Source organism: Perna viridis, chromosome 9 (assembly GCF_037379345.1).
Source record: "Perna viridis isolate PV_CMFRI_1.1 ecotype Kerala chromosome 9, ASM3737934v1, whole genome shotgun sequence".
Lineage (NCBI taxonomy): Eukaryota > Metazoa > Mollusca > Bivalvia > Mytilida > Mytilidae > Perna > Perna viridis.
This window is the reverse complement of record NC_142453.1, coordinates 16736078-16753761: the sequence shown is the minus strand read 5'-3', so window position 1 is coordinate 16753761 and position 17684 is coordinate 16736078. Positions and strand designations below refer to the sequence as shown.

Genomic DNA, 17684 nt, shown 5'->3' with positions numbered 1-17684 from the left:
TTCATTGAAGTTTTCTTAGTCTGGTAATTTCTGAATCAGGTGATCAGTAAGATAGGTTTGACAGTACGTCAAAGAGTAATTATGAAATAAGCATTGCTTTTATATTAATTTTAGACTATTTTGTCCCTACAAATCATTGCCTACATTTTGGCCAAGTTATCATCTGACCTTCTACTCATTTCTTCTCTTGATTTTAAGCTTACAGTTCTCCACTGAAAGGGAAATTAGACAATTAATGAAACCTTAGTTGAGATATTGGATTCCAATCATTTTCAGATTTGTGACAAAACTTTCATCAAATGTTAATTATTTATCAGACTGTGAAATGGACCTTAGCACTTAGACAGATAGCCAAGGATTTGGTTTCATACTACTTGTTTCATTGTGAGTTCACAGTAATTTTGAGGAATTTTTGCCGTAAATTTTTGAGCACTTATAAACTTTCTACATTAAATTGTGAAGTGACTATATATGTATACAGGCTTTAGTGCTTTCCAATGTGCAATATTTAATGAAATGACAATTATGCCTTTAATTAAAGTGCTTAAAACAGCTTTCTGTATAGTATAGTTAAATTGATGGTATAAATTTGGTTATCCTTTGCAAATACCTTTTCTTAGATAGTTTAAACTGGACAGTTAACAAGGAGATTTTCATATTTTTTCATCTTCTTGGTACCTCAGGGTTTTCACCAACCCAGTAGTCGAGACTTGTCTGACTTGTTATATCATAAATCATTCATCAAAATTTGCAATGTTATGAATTTCAACAAAATGCCTAAAACTATAATGATTCATTCCTTGTGTTGGGTTTTGCTTCCTAGTCAGGAATTCTTCTTACTTTTTGGACAAAAATCAAGCCACTTCTGATCTAAATGGGAAACTCTCTCTAAGGAAAACAGCTGTAGTAATTAAGTAGTAGTCTTGGTAAGAATCGTGCAAATCTGTAAAATGTGATACACCTAAAAAAAATGATACATGTTTTTATTTTTGATATTAAGTTGGTTTATGGGTCTGTATTATGAAATGTTTAATTATTCATTCAAATCTGTCTGCTCTTAGGAGATAATCAACATTGAAAATCTAATAGATTGTATTGTATGAGTGTCATTTACAGAGTTATCTCCCTTAATTTTGAAATCTACAGTGCATTCTGTATAACTTTTATCTCCTAAGAGCACGGGTTATTATGAAAAACCGAAAGTTAATTTCTGTTTAATAAGGCATTTCAAACAAAATATAAAAAATAAAAGTATATAGGCTTTTTACCCATGAATCACATTTTGCTTGATTCTTAGCTGGAGTGCTACTTTAAGGCAAACAAAGTAGTCCGTAGTATACTCATTGGGCACTTCATTGTAATAATTAAAAATACATACTAAATATAATGTATAGTCTAAGCAAGGTTGTCGTTAAAAGCATTGTTGATCATTGTTGAAATGTCTTCATTACTCTATCTTAAAACCATGCAGTGTTTGCTATTATAAGATAAAATTTAAATCAATGGGAATTAAATGCCAGAATGACTGTTTTCATGAATAAGCACAAGTCTATAACGTGATCATGATTGCAATAATGGTGATTAGCTGGGCCTGTATGATTTACTGTGAAAATGCTTTTATTCGTGGGTACCAATTTTCATGGTTTATGTGAAAATGATCAGTTCGTAGATTCTTGATTTCGTGGATTTAAGAATCATATCATACAAACGAATGGAAAATTTCCTTTTCATTGGGTACCAAATTTCATGGTTTACCAAAATACCACAATAATTGGTACCCCACAAACAATAAAACTTTCATAGTAATATATAGCTGCAACAGGCAAACAGTGACTATTGGTTTAATATCAAAAGTCTTCAAAATGTATTTCTTGTCTTTTTTCCATGAATTTGTGTTCCCAATTGGTTATTTTGTTTGCCTTTTTGTGAAACATTCCGTCTTTGAATCGTGTTTGTTTTGGCTGAAACAACTTGATTAATACGGCTTGCTTTAAAATAGCTCAAATAATTACTCATCAGATTAATGCAAATCAAAATAATATTTGTAGAAAAGTACAGAAGTTTTTATTATAAAAATCTTTCACTTAACAGAGATGAACAATGCAAGTGGTCTGAAAGATTTTTAACAGTCAACAGGAAATGAAGTTAAAATTGAGATTTTTCAATTTAGCTTTCATTGACTGTCTGAAAAGGAAACATTTTAATTATATTTTGCATGACTGTTACAAGGACTAATACTTTAACCCTATGGTTATATTCAAACTTAGGTCTCGAAATATGGTAGAATATTAATGTAATTACTTTATGTGCTGGGTCCCATGGTTCCTTACAGATGATGGCAATTCATTGGATATTGATTATGATTTGTACGTCTTCCCACCCGTGATTATACGATAATGAATGGTCAAGAATTGCATTGAAACGACATTGACTTCTTAGGGAAATTTCTATGCGATATTGTTGAATTTAACAGTCTGTTCATTTTCCAAGGTTTGTTGTCCAATTTAAACGTATATTCATGGTAGTGAAGATATTTTTATGAATGTAGCAAGTGTTTGCTGAGATAAATACTTCAAATTTGTGTTCAGTTTGCTTGATCAGGAAAAAAAATCTTTCTCTGAGACTTCATTTGAGATGCATTGCTGAATTTCAATTTTAAATATTCACAATGGAAGTGTCTGTTTAAAATCATTTTTCTAAGATGCTATGTTTGATTTCAATATATTGAAAATCCCTTCACAGTGCAATTCATTCCATGACTTGTATATATAAGCCAAAAAGCAACAACTGTGAAATTACAGTGATTGGTTTCTTGAGTTGATGGAATTTGTCTAGATCCTGACTCGAGGTTTGATAGGACTCCAGATCCTATGGCATGAAGTGGAGTGGATGAAAAAATAACTTGTTTTGCATTTGGAATGAATAAAAATTATATGGAAAACGAATTTTGTTTTTGTTTTTTTTTTTTTTTTGTTTTGAAAAAATTGAAAGTTTCATATTTGCCTCATTTTTTGAATGAAAATTTCGAATCAAGTTTATTGGCAGCTTTTATGCCTATGAAGAAATTGTTATATGGACACATAAAGAAACTAATTTAGTGCAGTTGTAATGATAAACTAATTTCTACTTGGATTTTAAAATTTGCGTCAGTTTTAATCTTCAATTCAGCAAAAAAGTTCGTTAAATTAGATTCTATGCATCTAAAGGAAATACTGTTTGACTGCATCGGAAGCATTTCTTGAATGAAACATTTGCACAAATGGAAAGGGAAATAAATATATTTGCAGCTTGTTTTTTTTTTATAATGGAGAAATTATGTTTTGATAAGTCATGCAAGAAAATCCTGAATCATGAAATACATATCGTAGATTTATTTTGTTTGGTAAATTCTGACATGGTGGTGTTTGTGTAGGCAATGTTTTTGATCAAATGTGTTTATTCTTTACCTTCTGCTGGCAGTATAAGACCTGTTCAATAATTTTCTAATTGAATCTAGATGAGTCATACAGAATTCAAACAAAAAATCTGCTGAACTGTGTTAATTTAATTAACAAACGAGCATGTCAACAAATTGATGTTAACGGTTTTCCAAAACAAATTGACAATCAAATTTTTTCTGGTGACTTACTGGATTATGATCTTAGTTCAAAACTCATGACATTTTATTGATATCTGCAGTTGTTCTATGATGAATGATTAGATTTTATGTTGTTGCTTGAATTGATTTAAAAAATGGATGATTTTCAATCAGTTCTGGATTCTATAAAGCAAATTTTAAAAATAATACAAAGGTTCATGAGATGAATCAGATTTATTTTAATTTTAGATGTAGGAGTTATTTTGTATGAATAACTAAGATAGAAAGTATCTCTGATCTTTGAACAATTTATAATTTTTTTTCTGCTATTAGTTGGAATATTGATATTTGTGTTCGCTGATGCATGTAATTGCTGCAATGGTTAACTGCAACAATTAGTTATAAAATTGATTCAACAGTTTCATGTTAATTTTGAATTCATGATCAATTTATATTCTTAGTTTTTTTTCTATTTCCACTTATTTTTCTGTAACTTTTTTTTTCTTAAACAATTTAGTTTTCAAAACTTTTTTTTTTTTTTTTTTCAAATACACAATCTCTTGAAGAGTAGTTGTTAAGATTTGGATTCAAATTTCTGGAAGTGGAAATTAAGATTTTAAGCATTTACTTAAAGATATACCTAATTTTATTTTGATATGCACAAAATGTTCTTTTTCACTGCTGACTTAAATTAAGGCAATACATTACTGCAAATATTAAAAAGATATAAACTGTGAACTGTACTTAGAACCAAAGACTCAAGCTTTATAAAAGTCTGGATACAAGGAGACAGAGCTCTGTTTATTGCACTTGATCATGGGATTGTGTGGTGCTACTGCCATGATAACAAAATGTCCTGAAGAACTGTGATATATAAGCTGTATGTCTCTTCAGTGTTTATTTAAAAGATGGCTATATCTAGAGTTGCAAATAAGAACTTAGTGTATCATAAAGTAGTCACTTGGATGTTTTGGTTTTTTTTCCATCTTCCAAAATTGCATTCTGGATTGTGCTTTTTCTTGTTGAAACATATTTTTGTTTTATGGAGACTCAGGAGTTAAACTTATGATTCCATAAGAGCTTACAGCTGGAAACTTGTTTTTATCAAACAGATTTTAATCTTATTTAATAGACATGACTCTGCTATATGTGTGTTATTTATATATGATGCCTCTTTAAGAATTGCTGAAGAAACAATCCTAGCATATCATCTCAATTAACTGTTGGATTTCAATCAGCTGACATTTAACACAGGATAATTTGATATAATTTGCTTGGATATTTTTTACATTCCTACAAAATGTCACTGCTAATAATTTAGATTTATGATTTGCATTTACGGTACAACAATGCACAGTTGAACAATTTTGTATTTTAAGTGATCAGAAGTTCTATGCTCAATGCTGTAGTTTGGATTCTGATTACCGGAAAGTCATTTGAATGTGACCTCATAGTATATGACAATGTATTGCCAAGATGTATATTTCTCTTTTTAGAAGCTACATTTTGTTTGTTTGGATTGTCTGCATAATCTGATTTTGAAACTGAATTGATTTTGTAATGTTGGTATATTTCTTCAGCGTTTGGCCTTTTGAAGAGGTCATTTAAAGACCTGTGGATGACAATACATGATTATTTACATAAACAGTTGGAATCTATAATTTTACTCGTCAATTTTTACATATCATGTTGAATTGTAGAATTTACCTGTCTCATGAATGACAAAGTCATACTAGCAGCTATGTAGATTATTGATCAAATGTGATCTAAGAACGCTTGAAAATTGTGAAAATAAAAGTATCTATTGCAAAATTATGGATTATTAATTGTTTTCTGTTAAATATCGGAAGTGAAGACTTTCAGTGATATTACAGCGGAAGATGTGATTTTGAACTTGAACATGTATAAAGGAAGGTCAGATGTTGTTTAGGATCTGACCTTTTTAGAGGAAACTGATGTAGCATTTCTGAGATTCTTATTGCCACAGTGTGCCTTTTGTCCATATCCAGTGTTTACCTTAGGCATTGAGTGATGTAGCATTTCTGAGATTCTTATTGCCACAGTGTAACTTTTGTCCATATCCAGTGTTTTTCACAGTTGTTGATTATTGCTTTGACACACCTGACTTTGCTAGTTCTGCGAAACAAACAACAGAGGAGTTCAATCTTTTTGAGAGTTGAGGCTTGCTTATCATTTGTTGGTTTGAAAATACAGGCTGCTTTTAGATTCTTGAGCTCTGACTAATCTCTGCTGGTTGATGAAGAATGAGATTCATAGGATCTTTTTGGGGAAGAGAAAGTAAATGTAACACGAAGCTGGTGTCGTAAATTTGTGTAATCAATCACATATGAAAACTTGCCTATGTGAATGCATTATGTATTGATGGTCATGGGACATAATTTGTGTTCGTGTGCAGCCCCTGCTCAAGTCGGGCAAAGTGACATAGTACCATACATACCATATGCAATAAAACAAGTGAGTAAAAATTAATGTATAGACTTAAGGTGCAAATGAAAGGCCTGACTCTTCAAGAGGCATGGTTATGCTTTTGTATTTTTATTTCATTTGCTAATACAAACTGTGATTTGATCTGCAATGATTTTGTTTAAACCAAATTCATAGGACTATGTATTTATCCTTAGTCCTGTACTGGAGTGGTCTAACTTTTTAGGGTATTTTTTTGTTGAAGTTGAATCTTTTCCTGTCTCTGTAGATTAAAACTGGCACCATATTTTTAAACCCTCAGAGTAAATTATGTTGATTAAGACTATTGGAAATTTTAAAATTTTAAATCATTATTTAAATTTGCTGGAAAATCAATATGATCATGCAAAAAGTAGCAGGTTGTTGCATCCTTTAACTGTATTGGTTTCTAGCTTAACAAAAAGGAAAGGAAGGCTTTCAGTTAACAAAAAGGAGAAGGATATCTTAGCAAGAGGAAGACGGATATCTTAAAAAATATGTAGGCACTGAAGGGAGGGAAGAACCTTATGTTATTTTGGCTCCATGTTAGCTAATGTTGAGGGTTATTTTATGATATGTTGGCTCCAATAAGTTAACAAACATGAGTATGTTATGTTAGCTTTATGTGAACAAAAAAGTGATGTATATCTTTTAATATGTAGGTTATTTGTTTACAAGAAGAAGTTGGATATCTTATATAGTGTAGGCTCTAAGTTAACAAAAAGGAGAGTGGAATTGTTTGGTATGGGGCTCTTATCTCAACAAATGAGAGAGGAACAATGTTTGTGATATGGGCTTTCAGTTTACATATAAGTAGAGAAATATCTTTCATGATGCTGGCTCTTAGTTCACAAACAGGAGAGGGGGGTTTATGAAATGGGAGCTCTTATGTTGAGATTAAGAGAGGTGTCTTATGATGTTGATGCTTTAAAGCAAATTATGCAATGGCCAATGTTCTGGAATTGACATTTAGTTGGCTGATATATAATAAATTGTGAAAAGGTTATAGGTCTGCATAGGAGATTGGCTCCAAAGTTGACTAAAAGGGAATGTTGCACCTGTGTTCACACTGCTAGATGGTAGTTTTTTTTTTTTTTCAACGCAGTGGTTATAGCTTCGCTTTTTACCCTTTGACCTTAAGAACGCTCTTCTATGGGAACACAAGTCACCTGATCGCAATTCTTTTTCCAGATTGGCCAAATACTGATAACTTAGTGGTGTTCGAAGAATCTGTATCGAAATTTTGGAATTGCATTCGAAGAAAACTTTATCGGAACATTAAAAATTGTGTGCCATGTGTTGATTTCTTGAAAGAAATGTAAAAACTTAGAAGTAAAAAAGAACAAAATTTTACTGTGTCGGCTATCTTTTTTTTTTTTTTTTTTAAGATAGTACTTGTTTAACCTAGAAATGGCATTATTCTGAACTTTATAGAGACCTGTGAATAGATTTCATTGAAATTTTGTAGTGTGGTTTTTAGCACTATGTTGTCTTGATTGCACCATCCAGCCATTTTTACTTGCAAATGTTACTTGTGTATTAGGCTGTGAATATAAGAATTTATTGGGGCATATTAGGCTGTATCTTTAACATTATAGTTTTCATTAGATGGTGTTGCTGATGCTACTACCAAAGTGTACCAATAAAAGCACATGTGCTATACTACACATTACCTTTAAGCCTGAAGTTCACAATATAACATTATGTATTTATGTCTCTAAAATGGATTTATAGCATGAAGTATTTATAATTTTTCCAATTTGGACAAATAAAGTCATTTATGTGAAAAAGAAAGATTTAATTTTCTACTTGGCTGTGCTGAGTGAGAGATAGAGATAGATCATGATCATTCCGGTGGAAAATCCTATCTATGGTTTCCTATAGAAAACAAAATTAATTAACGCCAGACTTGTTAAGGTGTAGTGATAATGAGATGCTTTGTTGTCTTGTCGCTACCAAGTTTTTATTGCTTGCACTATTTTGTTGGACAGTCATTTTATGATGCTTTTGGTTCAGGTGCACTAGAAGCTATGATTTTTTTATAGGTTGGGGAGGGGAGGGGGGCATAGTAGTTTCTTACATAATTTAGTATTACATTTTGAGTTGACATTTAATAAATGAGCAATTTAATCAGATAAAAACATCTGTCATAACTATGAGTTGAAGAGAAGATCTACGATAGATCTTTGCAAAAGACCCCCCCCCCCCCTTCCCAAAAAAAGAAGATAGTTATTGAGGGAGTAGGTAATTTACTAAGCCCTGTTGAATAGTCAGATAGTTATGTAGGTAGAGGTCAATGAATGGATTAACCATATTATATGAATCAATATGATTATATAGGAATGTCAATTTCAACATTTATTGGACAAAGACATCTGTCCATCACCTGCTTGACCTTTGACTTTGAAGATAATGTATGTTACATAAAGTGGAATTGATGATTTATTCAGTGCATTACAAAATTTAGGATTTTAGGGATCATTTTTAAATAGTACAGCCAAAAAAATAGGTTTGTCTTTAAAATAACATAAATGGTCTGGATTTATTTAAAAAAATGCCCTTTCGTGTAAGTTATAAAATACATCAAATAGATATGTCAAATGGTTCTCATATTTAAAATTCATTGTTTTTATCTGTAAAGTCCACTCATCAGGAAAGAAAATGTTTTCTAGAGGAAACAACGCGTGTGAAATTTTGCTGAAATGTTAAAGATGGTGTTTTTAAATGTGTGAAATGTTTCACAGACTGTTTTCAAAGCCTCTAAAGGTCACTAAAGTTCATGTTATATATAATAATACTTATGTACAATACTGTTCCATTGATTAGATATTCTTGTTCTAAAATTCATGAAATACCTTGCAGGGTGTTAAATCAATAGATTAATCTGATGTAAAATTCAAATTATTGAAGTTTGGATGATGGTCTTTGGAATAAATGACCATCTAGTGTTGAGGTCTCCATGTTTCCAATTTACAATGAGTCTTTATGACTCCTTCACAATGAATCCTGGTGGTGTATATAAAAAAAGAGTAAAACACTCCTCTGCAGGAAAATATATCCCAAGTCAGGAATATATGGCTTCTGTGTTTCTTGTTTGGTTTTCACTTTAAGTTTACTTATATGTTGCTCGAGTCTATAAGGCAGAGTTTGAAATAGTAGCCTGCCCACCAGCCTGAGACTGGCTTTTTTTTTTTTTGACAAGGCTGGCTAATTTTAGCAAAAATTTATATAGCCATATAATTTTATTGAAAAATTGTATTCAAGACTGACTAGAATTTTAGGGAGTTTCCTACCCTGCTATAAGGGCAGCTTTTTCACTGTAACTGTGTATAATGTTTTTTGCCAGTTACAGACTGCCTTGTGGTGTGGGGGTTTCCTCATCATTCATTGAAAACCCATTGGTACATGACCTTGAGCTGACATTTTCATCCTGTTGAGATTGTTTTCTCATTGACACATTAACCGTATCCATTATCGTTATAATAAAAAAAATTTCCAAGGATATATAAATAGGAATAATTTTTTACAAAAAATTCTCTTAGACTACAAAGCCTGTGGCACCCAAAAGTATAGAAAAACAACAAGTGGTTTATACAAGTACATGTATAAATAAACAAAAATAATAAGCTCAATCTTGGCCCATAATACTTAATTTTCTTTCTAAAACCCTTGAAGGTGTTTTGTTAAAGGCAATGAAATCACTGCTTTCAAAAGATGTTTTCTTAAAGGCAACAAAATCACTGCTTTCAATAATTTGCTATAAAACACCATATATTTAATGAAGTTATTAATGTACCAAAGTCTAAATATTTAATTATCAAAGTTATGTCGATCTTGAAAATTGAAATTTGGATTAATGTACTCAGTGTTACAAACACAGTTTTGTTAATATCAGTGAAGATTTTGTAATGGATATAGAAAAATCATCATATGTTATCCTAACTGTCAACACTAAATGCTGGTTTTATCATTAGATACTCATACTATACCATCTGTTCTTCAAATTATTGATGATGTAATGAATAATAGGGGTTAACTTATCTGGTAGCTATAAGTAGTTAGACATCAGATGCAGCTGTTTAGAGGCTGTCCATGTATATTTAACTTGAGGCAGAACCTTTGATATGAAAAAAAGAATTTAATCTTGCCATTTTTTTTTTTATCAAACTCTTAGTGGTGTCAGTCAGAGAACAGGAAAAAATAAGATATGTGAAGGGAATTTTTATTTCATGTAAGCGCAAAATTTTCACTTATATTTTAGCAAGCAATCTGTTTTTGAAGTAATGGGGAAAGTATGGAATCATTTATTTATTATTATTATTTTTTATTGGATGAAAAAAAAAAATCTGAATTAAATTTGGAACATTCATTTTTTTTTTTTTTTTTTTTCCAAAAGATCCTGGCCCCACTCGCTCATAAAAAAGTTAGTGTCTAAGATATTAACACCATGTTTGTGATGTTACTATACTAACAGGGAAAATTAACTAGGTTTTAATTACGACAGATACATCTTTTCCTGTTATACTAATTTAAATAAGGAAGAAATTCATCTTAATATTTAAACATAACTTTCATTTTGCCTATACAAGTGTAGAACAATTAAAATGGATTTACCAGTACAATTTGGTTATGTTGAGCATTCTTTTCTTGGAGCAAGTCTGGTAAAATATTTTTTCAATTTTTTAATTGCTTTGATTACATTAATTGCTTTCTGTCTTGTTGTAATTGGAAAGTTTAAAGTTTATGATAGCGATGATGCATGAATATAGTTGCTATAAAGTACACAATTGCAAATTTGATTGAAAAGAATCATTTTAGGGAACTTTTTCAATTAATTTCCTTATGAGTTTTTTTTTTTTAAAAAAAGCAGGATCTGTCAGTTATCTTGGGAGTTAAAACCATTTGACCAATGTAAATAAAAGCTTTAAAATTCGAAAAACACTTTTTTATTTTAGCTTGAAAATAAAAACTACATGCAAATTTGTATTTGCTTCACACTATAGCATGTTCTATGCTACAAGCTTGATCCTCAGAGTGGAGTTCATATTATCACCAAGTCAGCCATTGTCTTTACTTAATCCATGCACAAGTTATTGTATGTAGGTAAAAAATTTACATTCAAATCACAGAAATCAATGGCTAACAGGAAGCCATCGCTGTCTGTAGTATAATGGTATATAATGGTGTACTGAGTAACTCAGAAACACTGTTCCACCTTAATTACTAACCTGTAACAAGTATGGGGACATTTTGTCACATGCAGAATGATTTAATCGCTAATTCTCGCCATTTTGTTCCCAATAAAACTTGTTTAATTGACAAATAACAATTTTTTGCCCTCACGAGAACAAATGTAATCACTGTGTTATGTTAGCCAAGTCACTTGAGGTCATTTATTGAACATTGTGCATTGTCTTTGTCCCTGTAATTGATAACTCTGCAGTTTCCATAGAGTAATTGTATTGGTATCAACAATTGATAAGGCTTTAGCACCAATAGATGATGGGCTTGTTGCTCATAATTGGAAATAGTTGTATGTTGTTCAAGTTATAAAAATCAAATATTATATGGCCTTGTCGCTTCAAGATAAAGGAGAATGGTTGAAAATTTGAGTATTTTTAGACAATTGAAAATAATATTTTTTGTGTTTTGTCTAGACATTGGCAATGTCACCATTTATAGAAAAGTAAAATATTGTTTTGTTTGGTATTTCCTTGTTGATAAAAAAAAATTCTTAATCATTTTCCGTGGAACTGACTTATTGAATTGTGTTTTTGTCCAAACTGATTTGCTTTAAATCATCATTACCCATTTTTATTGGCATAACTTAAAAGCAAGGAGGCACCTTATTAGTTGTTTTTTTTTGTTATGCACAGCACCTGAGACTTTGGATGGGCTTAAAGGAGGTATGGTTCTATTTGATCTTCACTTACCTTTGTTAATTATCTTCACCCTTTGAATATATATTATATTATAAGCCAGAAAATCCTAACTATGATTTCACCATGGCTGTGGAAAGTTGATTTGGACAACTCCCTGCAGATTGTCTTTCTCTAGCATATTAATAGCAGTTTATTTATGAAAAAGTTAATTGCTAATTATCGAAAGAGATGCAATATACAAGATATACCCTAAAGTTGTAAACTAATCTATTTTTTGCGATTTATGATGTCAATATTTTTTGCAGCAATATAATTTTTTGTTTATATACTCTCTTAAAGATGTTTTATTAAAAAGATATTTATAATTACAATAAATTTGAGCAGTTTTTTTTCTTATTTGCAAAACTAGCAAAAAATAAATCGCTTGTGAAAATAAGTTTTGGATACAGAACTTCATAATGTTGTAAAACAATAAAATATTATTCCCAAAATACTTATCCTTCTTTTCATTCCAGGTCAGTGAAGAATGTAACATATTACGATTGAACCTGACAGAGGCTCAGAGAGAATGTGAACAAGCTAAAACTGAACGGAACCGTCTCCAGTCCCAGGTGAAAGATCTTGAGAATACTGTGAAGGTATGCTTTCCTGTGGACAAATTTGAATTTTTTGATAATTGATGAGTGATCTCCCTTAGTATGTAAATTGTTAGGTTTAGTTAAGCTTAGTTTTTTCCGTTGTCCTAAATGCCTTTTTTTTTTAAAACAAGCCATATGACTCTATTACTGATGAAATGTTACATTTTCTTAAGGAACATATAGTATGATTTCCTTCTGTCATATTCATAGCAATAAAAATTTAATAAATGTTTTTAATTCAACACGTCCTGAGATATATATTGGACCAATTAGATTGCTGGAAATAAAAGATTTTTAAAAGGAGAAGTCAAGAGACTTGAGAAAAATTTAAACTGAGGTAATGTAAATGGTGCATCAGTCACCATGTGTGAGCACTTTGCCTTCAGTAGGTTTTGTACTTTAAAATTGAGCCTATGAGACTGAAAATGAAATAATCAATTGATCTCAAAGAATGGTACTGTTTCTCTTATTTTAAGATACTTTTAAAAGTAGTACATTTTGAGTTTCCTCTTTTTACAAAGTGCAACTGTTGCAGGAAACTTGGTATAGGAATTCCTTATTTTTGCCTATCAATAACTTGTAACAAAAAAAGCTTCTAAAAAAATAGAAAAAATTCATGCATGCATGCACCTGTATCTGAAATGTTAACTTTTACTTTCAGAATCTCAAAGACACAGCAGAACAATTTACACAGTTAGAACATGACTACCAACAGACACTTCAGAGGCTACAGGAAAAACAGACACATTTTGATCAACTTCAGCAGGTAGAGATTTTTTTGGGGGGCAAATTTCATGATTTTACAGTGACAGTTTACTTTAGATATAACTGTATACATCAAAAATATATTTTGAATTGTTATTATGAAAGTTGAAAAAACATCCTTGATAAATATAGCAATACTGAACTGAGTCATGCAAATTCTGTTTTCCTTTGATATTTCTGACAAAAAATAAGATTGATATTACATCATTTTGATGTACGCCTTCAAATTTTGTTAAAAGCAGGTGCAATTTGAATTTTAATTTCACGAAAAATAATCCTAATGAAGGCTCTGACTCAGAATTGGATATTTTTAACTTCTCTTAAGCTCAGATCATAGATTAGTTTCAAACGTTTTGATACATGTTATTTTTACATTAGATATGATTGAAATGGTATATAGCTAGGATAATTAAGTTTCCATTGAAATTATTAAAACTGAAATAGCAACTTTCATGTTCCTTTATTATACTTCCATCTGATAAGTCTGTGATTTTAATTGTTTCCTGCATGAACAGTGATTGTACTTTCCAAAAGTGATGAAGTACATGAACATTTCTATTACAGGATTGCTGTATTAGTCTGACCTATCTCATGGGACTTCAAGTTGCTGAAATGCACTGGTTAAAAACATTTTTTTCTTTATTTTATTTTTTCAGGCCCATGACAAGACCAAGCAAGATTACGAGGAGGCCCTAAGTAAATTACAGGTTTGTACAGATAGTCCTGTTTTTGACATATTTTGCTGTCTGTACATCTGTCCACTTGTTGTATGATAAATTTAAAAAAAGCTTTGTACGATTGTTTTGTCTTCTGTTTTTTTTTTGGTTTTTTTTTTTTTTTGTCATAATGTTTTTTTCCCCTTAATTTATCGCTGCCCCTTTTTCCCCCTAATTTTTTGCTGCCTTTTCTATTGTGCAAAAAGGTGGGACAGGCAAATAACTGAATGATGATCTGCTTTGAAAACTTAGAAATTTTGCCATGCATTTGTTATGTCATTGGGTTGTATGATCAAAACTAAAATTAAAAACTTTTTGGCTTAGATGATCCTGTATAGAAATGTTGTAAAAACAGAAAGTAAAACCAGTATTAATCTTTTATTTAGGAGTAAGTTTTCTACTTTCACTTTTGTCCATTTTTAGTGATTGACTAAATATGCAAAAGACTTTCTGATCATTAGACAGTGATTTATTAAATATTCCTGTTTATTTTTCTGCACATTTCATGTTATAAATCTTAATTCTCCTACAGCCAAGTTGAGATTTTTTTTTTATTCCTGCTGGATGAAAAAATTCTGATTTTAACTTGCTTGCTGAAACTCACTTGTTCCTATTAAAAATGTTCCCATCTCAAGAGGTGATATACTCTTACACATCTACCTGCAGTAGAATTTTCCCTTGCCAAGTTTTGTTTTGTATTTTCAGTTACAATTATGTTTTACTGTTAAAAAAAGTAACTCTTGCTTTCAGCCTTTGAATCTCTAAAGTCTGTTCAGCTCACTTTTGTGATTTTAACATATTTTTAAAAAAATAATGAAACTTTGTTAGAAGTATGGACGTATGTATATTATCAGGAATTAATGATGTACTGAATTTTGTTGGAGTAATTCTCTTTTGAACATTTGAATGGGGCAAACATGTTTTTGAATGCAGCAGAGCTCCAGATAAGGGGAGTAATCGAGTAATTGCTCAATTAAAATGGGCAAAAAACTCTTAGAGTTTGTCATTAAAGAAGTCTTTTAAAACCCTACAGCAAGAAATATAAACCCAATTTAAAATAGTTGCAGAGTGAAAAATATTGTTCAAAGAGGCGATTTTTGGTAGAGTACAAATGAGAAGAATAACTATATATTTGGTAGAAACTACTCATTCTGTTAACCATGAAAATCATTTTATAGCATCATAAGTCTTAACATGAAAAACTTTGTTGTATCGTAGAAGTATACTTCCATGGTTATATGAACTGTGTTCTGATCAATTACTCAATTTATATCATAATGGAGGCATGATAATTTACTGAATAAAATTACATGTTTGACCCAATATAAGTGAGAATTCACTCATTTGACCAATTCTTATCTGCAGTTCTAAAGCAGTCTCGTTCATTAGCTTATCTCACCATCACTTTGCGGCGACGTTGTCATTGTCGTCGTCATTGTCGTCGTCCATCCTTGTTGCCATCCTTAACAATTTTTCAAAACTCTTCTCTGAAACTACTTGATTAATTGGAACCAAACTTGGTAGGAATGTTCCTTGTGGTATCCTGCATAGAACTGAAGTGGGGATTTTAAATCTGTCAAAAAACATGGCCACTGTTACTAAAAATAAAAATAGAACATAGGTGTCAGACAGTAGTTTTTCGCTTACCGGTATTATATCTCCAAAACTGTTAGGTTTAGCCAAATTCTCACAATTGCTGAAATGATCCTTATTGTAAGGCCTACATAAGTCTTTAAGGATTAAAGTTGTCAGACAACTCCTTGTAAGAGTTGTTGCCCTAGAAAGACGAAAAATGACAGTTTTTATTAACAGTTTTCAGCCAATATCTTAAAAACCATAATACAAAGAAAGAAACTCTCAATTGCTGAATGATCCTTATGATAAGTCCTACAAAAGCCTTCATGAGTCAAAATATTTGGACAACTTGTTAAATTTATTGCCCTTGAAAGACAAAATTTAACCAAATGAGCAATTCAGACTCCTGGGCACCTCTTGTTTCATAAATAAAAAGAAAAAGTCATGAAAACTGAAAGTAAAAAATAAAAAACAATGTATTAATTTAAAATAGCCTGTCACAGAATCTTTAACTAGACATTTAGTTCCTGGTTGTCTTTATTTTTTAACTTTGGTGATTAGTAAAAGCAGGAAGAAGAGGATCTTTATATTTTCTTCTCATTACTGTCTGATAATGGCAATCCCACATTTTGTTAATTTTCAACATTCTCTTCCTGGATCCTTGCTTGAATAATGTCAATTAAATGTTAAGGAAATGTCATTTTTCATATTGCAATGCTTTGTTCAATGGGTCAGTTACATTTATATTTAGATTTACATGTATCTGATTATTTAATTACATGTACTTGTAAATATATTTAGGTCTTGTGTAATTGTTGTTAATTGGTCTATCACAGGGTGTGATTTTTATTAAAAAAAGACACATAATGTCATCTTGAACATTAATGGCAGAATTCTTTTTTGAAAAGTTCATAGTCTAAGGCATTGCTAGGTACTAGATGGCTAAAACAGTCATCAAGTGAACCAAGATTTGAGCGAAAGTAAAGAACACATTATAAGGATATAAATTAGACATGGAAAATAGACACAAACAAGAAAGAACATGAAATAAAATAACTCGTACAAATGAACAAAAGTAAACTACTGGAAGTATGGACCAGGTGGGCTAGTATGGTAAGCATCCTCTGCTTTTCTAGAAAAACCCAGGAAAATTAAGTAATGGGTACAATTGAGAGCATCTCATAACATCTTACAAAAGGAAGCCATAAATTACCATGTTTCAGGGGGAGCATCAGTTCTTGCTTGCACCCCATTGGTCAGTTTTTATACCTGTTACTTTCAGTATTAAAAAACAAATGACTAATGCTTTTTTCTATTTTTAGAGTCGGGTCTGTGATTTGCAGAATCAGTGCCAGAAGCAGGAAGAAAGACATCAAGCACTGACGGAAGAACTAGAACAGTTGCGTGCTGCAGCCAAAGCAGCTAAAAATAGCCCACGGAATAAACCTCATAACGCATCTTCATCATCACACAATAAATCAGGTGGGTTGTTTTAATGACTGGAAAAATAAAGCAAAAATTTTCCAATACAAACACATCACTACAATATTGAGATGTCATTATAATGAAACTTGGAATGCATGTTCTTTGTTGTATACTTTTTTTTTCATGCTGTAAAGATTGTGTGATAGTTCATGATTCTGAATAAACTGTTTTTGTATTAAAATATTTTACCCTACTCAGAGAGTGGTAGTATATTGGAATCACCATCAGCTTGGACCAAGGTTCTAGAATTCCACTTTCCCGTCAACCGAGGCAAGTGCGATTTCGGTGTGGGAAGGTGGATTATTATGCCCCATTTACCCTTTAGCAAGTAGAAAGCTTGAATTTTTTAAAGGATTGGTTAAGTGTGGAAAGCAAACTTCGAGTGTGGGAAAATAAATCTTCATTTAGAGTTTTCCTGTGGCCACCTTAAATTTTGAAAAATTCTAGAACACTGAGCTCTCAATGGATAGATGGCTTTCAAAATTCTTACATTTTGCTTTATATAGATACATTGTAAGTGATTTTGATTTTTGTCTGACTTTCAATTCTTGTTAGCTTTACAGAGTCTTCGTCTGTCTGTCTT

The 17684-nt window shown here is 31.1% G+C and overlaps 1 protein-coding gene across 22 annotated transcripts in view; it reads left to right on the top strand.

Moving 5' to 3' along the window:
* LOC148606992 (RIMS-binding protein 2-like) overlaps positions 1 to 17684 on the top strand; it is a 138563-nt gene that overhangs the window by 84745 nt on the left and 36134 nt on the right. For all 22 annotated transcript variants that reach the window (XM_088545271.1, XM_088545273.1, XM_088545265.1 and 19 more), the window contains 4 exons: positions 12438 to 12560; positions 13222 to 13326; positions 13982 to 14032; positions 16939 to 17098. In XM_088545271.1, the coding sequence (XP_088401397.1) occupies positions 12438 to 12560; positions 13222 to 13326; positions 13982 to 14032; positions 16939 to 17098 (439 nt within the window). The remainder of the gene's footprint in view (positions 1 to 12437; positions 12561 to 13221; positions 13327 to 13981; positions 14033 to 16938; positions 17099 to 17684) is intronic.